The sequence below is a fragment of the Diaphorina citri genome, unplaced genomic scaffold (assembly GCF_000475195.1).
Source record: "Diaphorina citri unplaced genomic scaffold, Diaci psyllid genome assembly version 1.1 scaffold2518, whole genome shotgun sequence".
Taxonomy (NCBI): Eukaryota; Metazoa; Arthropoda; class Insecta; order Hemiptera; family Psyllidae; genus Diaphorina; species Diaphorina citri.
Window position 1 is genome coordinate 1 of NW_007379939.1, and position 7,512 is coordinate 7,512.

The 7,512-nt window shown below is 42.1% G+C and overlaps 2 protein-coding genes across 2 annotated transcripts in view; both read right to left on the reverse strand.

Moving 5' to 3' along the window:
• Nucleotides 1-168: 168 nt before the first annotated feature.
• On the reverse strand, nt 169-3,565 carry LOC103519067 (baculoviral IAP repeat-containing protein 6-like; the record flags this gene model as incomplete). The annotated part of the gene is made up of 5 exons (XM_026830681.1): nt 3,240-3,565; nt 2,211-2,449; nt 1,340-1,579; nt 337-419; nt 169-294 (listed from the first exon to the last, which is right to left on the reverse strand). Coding segments are annotated over exons 1-5 (858 nt in total), but the record flags the coding sequence as incomplete, so codon positions are not given.
• LOC103519068 (baculoviral IAP repeat-containing protein 6-like) overlaps nt 3,471-7,512 on the reverse strand; it is a 21,200-nt gene continuing 17,158 nt past the window's right edge. The window contains exons 10-16 of the mRNA XM_026830682.1: nt 7,283-7,363; nt 6,973-7,057; nt 6,359-6,571; nt 5,396-5,634; nt 4,131-4,256; nt 3,699-3,824; nt 3,471-3,475 (exon numbers count right to left, since the gene is read on the reverse strand). Coding sequence (XP_026686483.1) covers nt 3,471-3,475; nt 3,699-3,824; nt 4,131-4,256; nt 5,396-5,634; nt 6,359-6,571; nt 6,973-7,057; nt 7,283-7,363 — 875 coding nt within the window. The remainder of the gene's footprint in view (nt 3,476-3,698; nt 3,825-4,130; nt 4,257-5,395; nt 5,635-6,358; nt 6,572-6,972; nt 7,058-7,282; nt 7,364-7,512) is intronic.

Here is a 7,512-nt window from a genome sequence, read left to right on the forward strand (position 1 = left end):
CTTGATATTAGTATCACAGGAAGTACTGGTAGTGGTAGCGTTCTTATCAGCATAATCCTCGCCAGGTAATACCAGAGTGTGTCCATAGTAGGATCCTACCGGTATTTTACACTTGTAAATACATACCTATCATAATATTACTTGCATCATAATACACTGAATAATTACCTTGATATTGGTATCACAGGAAGTACTGGTAGTGGTAGCGTTCTTATCAGCATAATCCTCGCCAGGTAATACCAGAGTATGTCCATAGTAGCATATTAACGGTATTTTACACTTGTAAATACACGCCTATCATAATATTACTTTCATCATAATACACTGAATAATTACCTTGATATTGGTATCACAGGAAGTACTGGTAGTGGTAGCGTTCTTATCAGCATAATCCTCGCCACAATTTGAGCAAATATTTGCTCACTGAGCAAACAGTGTAATCCTAGCTTTAGGTCTTTAGTGACGGGGGTTTTACCCATCATTCTGCGACAAGCTGTCTGTCTACTCACATTAACCTCACCCAGCCTGCGTGGGGCCGAGAATAGCCAGCAGCACGCGATTAACCAGATGGTCACCCATCTGAATACTAAACTCGTGCAACGTTACTTAACTTCACCGACTCATTGAGAACTAGTGTGTTCAACGTGCTATCGCCGCTGGCTTATTCAATGAGGGAAAATCTTTGTCGCGCTTCTATTCAGTCTTAATGTGCCTGTTTGCTGGTTTCACAGATCACTACGATAGGTAGATACGGAATGAGCACAGCCAAGTGTAAAATACCGGTAGGATCCTACTATGGACATACTCTGGTATTACCTGGCGAGGATTATGCTGATAAGAACGCTACCACTACCCGTCTTGACCACTACGCCACCGAGGCAGGTTGTATTCGATTATGTAAAATTTAATTCAGTCAAACATGGCTGAACCAATGAGATTGTGAAATTTTGCTGTGTTCAAGTCCAAAGCGAAATCTCATTGGTTCAGCCATTTTTGACTGAATTAAATTTCACATAATTTTGATTTTTCTGTCTTCTTTTTCTTCGCCTTTTTCCCGTGTTCAGACGGGGTCGGCGTTTTTCGTCGGCCCTCAATGGATGGATGCCTTTCGCACCCAACCTTTGCTATATCTTTAGTAAGGGAAATTCAGGCTGGTCTACTCCTTGTTTAAGGTCCACCAGCCAGACTAAGCTGGTCTACTCCCTTAGGTAAACCGAATTACCTACAATAGGTACATACTTTTTACATATATAAATAATTTTTTTTTCATCACTCTGCCATTTTCTCAACTGGTCTACTCCCTGTTTAACGTCCCCCAGCCAGATAAATTCACTAAAACTTTGAAGAGTAGGTATTATTTCAAAGAAAATTGTTCGTGTTGTTCTTACCTTGGTCAGCATTTGGAAGAACCACCGTACAGAACCTGCAGACCAACTCATACATATGTAGGGAAGCAGATCCACCAGGACTTTGAGCAGGTTCATATCAAAGCTGACCTTACTGGCGTCTGTAGCATTCTTCATACCATCACTACATACGATGAGGAACTTGGCACACTTCCTAGCTATACTACGACCACCTGGAACAGAACAAGAATCGAGATGATTTTAATAAACAATAAATAAATAAATAATATTGATACTTACTTACTTACTTATCCGGTTATACAGGCCGTGAAGGTCCAAAACCTGCTCTGATGAGTCTTCTCCACCTCGGTCTATCTTGCGCTGTTTGTGTCCATTCTTCTCCTTCTTCCTGCTGGGATTTTATACTTGTGAACCAATCCTTGATGTTGTCTCTCCACCTCTTCCTCGGCCTTCCCCGTCTCCTCTTTTCCGTCGTTCCGTAATCCATGTTCGAATTCCGGAGTTGACGAAAAAAAAGGAATGTTATTTCGATGGCAAATATTCTAACGGGTCACTTTCTGGTGTTCTCGTGTTGACCCAGCACCTGAATGGGAAGTATTGTGTCTCTTCTCGCCCATCTGATGAGAGGCACTCCTCATCTTTTAATTATTTGCAATAATTAATACACCTAATTTGCCTAGGGCTTTTGATATGGATTTGGCTACAATTTGTCTAGGGCGAAATTAGGGTAACCTCTAACTTAATGTATGTGACGTTATTGAGAAATAAAGATTGAGAGGCTGGGTGGAAGAGCTCACTAAGTGAGAATCTTGCCATTAAAGCCTTAAAAAAAGTATTACTTACCTTGTATGAAACACGTATGAAGGAAATCTCCGAGCTGACTCTCCACAAGTTTGAGGAAGGTGAACTGTTGTTCCTGCGAGTTATCCTGTGAGTTCCGAAGCCGGCCTAACCGGATAACAGCTATCCAGATGAGAATATCCAGGGCGATACTCTGGATTACCGGATCTCCGGACTTGGTGACGGACCGGAGTAGTTTCTCCACCACGGATGAGGATTCGATCAGGGCGGTACGTTCCAATCTGAGGAGATAGAACACATAGGGCGAAACGTTAGATAACAAACCGTGCCATAGAGTCGTAACTCTCACACGCACTAAGCTATGAAGAAGCTTCTAAGTTGTAAAACTAATAAGGTTTGATAAAGGGAAATGTAACTGCTAGGGTCTTATCGTCCCGAAATCCAAGAGAGAAGGAAGACAGGAAAGGAGAAAGCCAGCCGTTCCGAGAACGAACCTTATCCCTTCAGGATAAAATCCCCCCCCCAGGCGGAAATCGAAGGGGCGACCTAGCGCTTACAAGTTATAAGGCAGGCGCGTTACCCTTTTAGCCAACACCTGAGAGCAGCCTAAGACGCGTTTCGTTCTTATTTGAACTCATCAGTTAGACATAGCTCTCAGGTGCTGGCCAAGAATTTGGAAGTGTTATATACTTCAGAGATGGAAATTGTGGAGAAACGAGAACCTGCGTTTTCTATGTAAGATTTTATTTTTGTTGAGTGTTGTTGTGAGCGCCACACCCTTCAAGGGAAGTAGGCTAACGATGAATTCCTTTACCAGGAATGTTAATTGTGCTAAGCCTTAATTCTTATTACAAATGTCGTTCCGACTTCATACTCCACTCTATATTTTATAATATTATGATTTGAGTTTTGCCGGACCACCAACCCCTCCAGATCCAGAGTACATGGTGCTAACCACTCCAACACTGAGGTTGAATTTCTTCACAATATATGAATTCCTTTACAATATATGAATTCCTTTACAATATATGAAGTTCTTCACAATATAAACTGAGGCAAACATTGTCTCACCGTTCGTTAGGTATGTCCGTGGTTTTGCTCTTCCTTATGGTGATGGAAATCTCGTGTATCCAATCACACCCAATGAAACTCTCGCTCTTCTTGGCGTTAGTGGATGGGCCAGTACCAAATAGGAAGTTACAGAACTCACTCGTAGCTACATTAGAGGATTTGGTACCCATAAACACAGAGCTATTGCCGGAACTCGCGGAACCTCCTGTGTTAGAGTCCTTGTCTTTGCTTTTACTCTGTGGAAATAGAAATGAGATGTAGTTACATTAGAGGGTTTGGTACCCATAAACACAGAGCTATTGCCGGAACTCGCGGAACCTCCTGTGTTAGAGTCCTTGTCTTTGCTTTTACTCTGTGAAAATAACTGAAAGGTCTGAATAGACACTGCAGTGTGTGTATGTGTGTGTGTGTGTGAGTGAGTGAGTGAGTGTGTATACCTTCCTTATGGCAACCACTCACGCTCAGATTGTCTGACAGTATGAACGCGTGTGACAGAAAAAGCTTCCGACTCTTTCAGACCGTCTGTAAGAGATCTAGGTCGGGGGCCTTTTTCGCCACCAACTGTCTGACAGACCCGCGGTGTACCTGAATGTGAATGGTAGAGATTAGTGAAATATTGTAGTATTAGTATGTAACTTTTTTTTTGGCATTGGTTTGGCACTAAGCCTCGACCATACAGCCATAGTATGTAACTACTTCGTTTTTTAAAGACAAAAGCTTGTTCTCTCAGCTTGGAGGGTAGGGTGTCTGTCTTGTAAGCACTAGGTCGCGGGTTCGATTTCCGCTCGAGAACTTTATTGTAAACAGGTAGGTAAGATTCGTTCTCGTAACGGTAGCCCTTCTCGTTTCCTGTACTCCTGTGTGTATACCTTCCTTATGGCAACCACTCACTCTCAGATTGTCTTACAGTCTGAACGTGTGTGACAGAAAAAGCTTCCGACTCTTTCAAACCGTCTGTAAGAGACTTGGGTCGGGGGCCTTTTTCACCACCAACTGTCTGACAGACCCGCGGTGTACCTGAACGTGAATGGTAGAGATTAGTGAAATATTGTAGTATTAGTATGTAACTTTTTTTTTTTTTTTTTTTTTTTTTTTTTTTTTGACCATACAGCCATAGTATGTAACTACTTCGTTTTTTAAAGACAAAAGCTTGTTCTCTCAGCTTGGAGGGTAGGGTGTCTGTCTTGTAAGCACTAGGTCGCGGGTTCGATTTCCGCTCGAGAACTTTATTGTAAACAGGTAGGTAAGATTCGTTCTCGTAACGGTAGCCCTTCTCGTTTCCTGTACTCCTTTCTCTTCGATTTCGAGACAGTAAGATTAGCAGTTTGTGGTGTATTTTGATACACACAGTATTACAAAACAACAACCACCCAGTAACATTGTCACCTAGCAACCAAATCAACAACTGGAAAAACTCTCCCAGTTCTGAGACATCTTTTTATCATCCTGTACAAATTTCTCTGTTCACATTTCTCTGTTTTCAATAAACCTTCTTATCATACAAACCCTTCCCTTGTCCTTTATTCAATCCTTACATACAATTACAATCAAAAGATACAATACAGTTATAGCTCCCTCTATCAAACCTCTTGGAAAAAAATGCAACTATAAATGTCCATATCTTACCTGTACAAGACCAGGCACGGACTTCGAAATATATTAATATTGAGCCGTGGTAACGCTCTTGCTTGTTCTCCAAAAAGGTCCGGATTTGAATTCCAGAGTGGTCTACCAACATATCGTCTGCCTAGCTAGGGGACGTTAAACAGAGAGTAGACTAGTGTCTAGCTGTGGGACTAAAAGCAGGGAGTAGCACAGCTAACCCTAACCAGCCTAGCTGGCTGGCAGTTTTCAAAGGGTTCTCTCTGTTTTTAAAGAATAAGCAAAAGTCCTCAAGATAGTTGACTGCGGTTCAGGACGAGCCAATTAAACATGGTTAGATACCATCACCCTGGTGTATGGCAGAATCTATTTTATCACTATTAATTAATTAATTTATTTAATTTTGACATCCTTTGTAAATTCCATTTTAATCAAGTTGTTTTTAGAAATGGATACTTACGAGTTGGTTATATCCCGTAAGTATCCATTTTTAAAAACAACCGATGTAAAATAGCATCTATTTGATATCTAGGGATAGTTCGTTATCTTCTCACCTTTAGCGCCCTCCTCGCTAGGCAATGAGAAGCTCACCCCGGCATCTACCGGCGTGCTGGTGTAACTACCACTATGGGATGCTTGGAAGGGAGCCCGTGACGTCATCGGCCTCAGGAGGGTAACCTGTAGAGGCGGTACTTGAGGGCAGGGGGTGTGTAGTGTGAGTTTGACGTCTACCTGACCCACACAGGTGTTCTTGGGGAGACTTAATTCAAACATGTGTTCATCCCAGGTCGTGCTGAAACAAGAGGAGGGCGTGGTTAGGCCTGTGCTCGCCATGCAGAAGGTCCCGTGTTCGAATTCCGGAGTTGACGAAAAAAAAGGAATGTTATTTCGATGGCAAATATTCTAACGGGTCACTTTCTGGTGTTCTCGTGTTGACCCAGCACCTGAATGGGAAGTATTGTGTCTCTTCTCGCCCATCTGATGAGAGGCATGCTACCGGATGGGCATCCTACCCTACGACACAGACCACAGGAGTCTAATGTAGCAATTGAATCATTGCTACGAAATAAAACCGTCGTTTTTTTTGTCAATGATTCCCGGCCGAGGCGGACTTTATCCTAAACGGATAAGGTTCGTTCTCGGAACGTCTAGCTTTCTCCTATTTTGTCTTTCTTCTCTTCGCTTTTGAGACCATAAAACCTCAGTAGTTAAAGTTCCCTCTATCAAACTTTCACCCCAATGAGAAGGGTTTAGAGGAGGGGGAGTTCCCTCTATCAAACTTTCACCCCAATGAGAAGGGTTTAGAGGAGGGGAAATACTCACAGGTCGTTCTGCAATCGCCAGGAGCGCGAGACTTTATCCTAAACGGATAAGGTTCGTTCTCGGAACGTCTAGCTTTCTCCTATTTTGTCTTTCTTCTCTCTTCGCTTTTGAGACCATAAAACCTCAGTAGTTAAAGTTCCCTCTATCAAACTTTCACCCCAATGAGAAGGGTTTAGAGGAGGGGAAATACTCACAGGTCGTTCTGCAATCGCCAGGAGCGCGTATGAATGTCTTCTCGCGTCAAATGTTGTGCGTGGCGTCTTTGTTTCTGCGCCTGCATGAGTTCTGACCAGCACGGGGGTACTGCAGCAGAGTAGCCGGGCGATAGGGTCTCAAACAGGGTCAATGAATACAGGGCCCGTAGCTCAGGGAGACCATAGGATGCCCTGGATACGATTAGATTATCACTGAAAATAAAAGGAGAGAGGAAAAAAATATAGGAACACATAGGAGAGAGTTCTTTCGTTTAGAGGAAAAAAATCTTACCGAAGGGCTAAGGGTTCGACTTAAAAAGGTCCACAAAAAAAAAGTCCAACAACACTTAAAAGAAAGCCTTAAAAAAGCCAAGGGTCATATTTAAGAACAAAATACTGACTCTTTTTTTTTAACATTTATTAAAGTGTGCTAACAAATACTGACTCTTAAGCTGCACTGAAGCATCATTTTTCAAAGAAAAAAAAACTGATTGTTTTGGCCAAAACCTCAAAATTTATTAGGCACCAAGTTTTTTTTTTACATAATCTCTACACTACTTCTGTTCTTTTTTTTTACATCCAAGATTAGGTATTAGACAGCCAAGTTATCTTACCTAGAATTGGTACTACTGCTGGAACTGGTACTGGATGGGGCAATTGACTTCTTCTTCATCACAGGACTGCCGCTGGCTTCTTCTCGCACCTTCTTCCTCTACTAGCTCTATAACTTTTTAGTCCGTCCTTCCTTTATTATTACAATAGTAATAAAAAGGTATAAGGGACGGACTATTGTATTCGCTTCGGTGTCGTCTGTGTGTGGTATGTGCGCATAGAAGGACTTATCCAAACCTGGTCGACCTATATATCAAATTAAAGGTCTTTTTACCAGGAACACGAAAATGGTGGTGCAAATGGCTTCTTCTCTTAACCTAAACTCATCTTCATCTCTCAAGGCATAGAACCGAAGACTTCCACTGCTGGTGGCTACACAGATCCTTTCTAAACCTGCGAACACACATGGAAATCAGTGAGAATTCACCAGATGAGAGGAACTTTTGGGAACATAATAAATTAATTGCTTTTTTTTTTTTTTTTTTTTTTTTTTTTTTGTGCCCTCAAAAACTTAAGCCCCTCTCCCAATTGGGTTCTTTCTT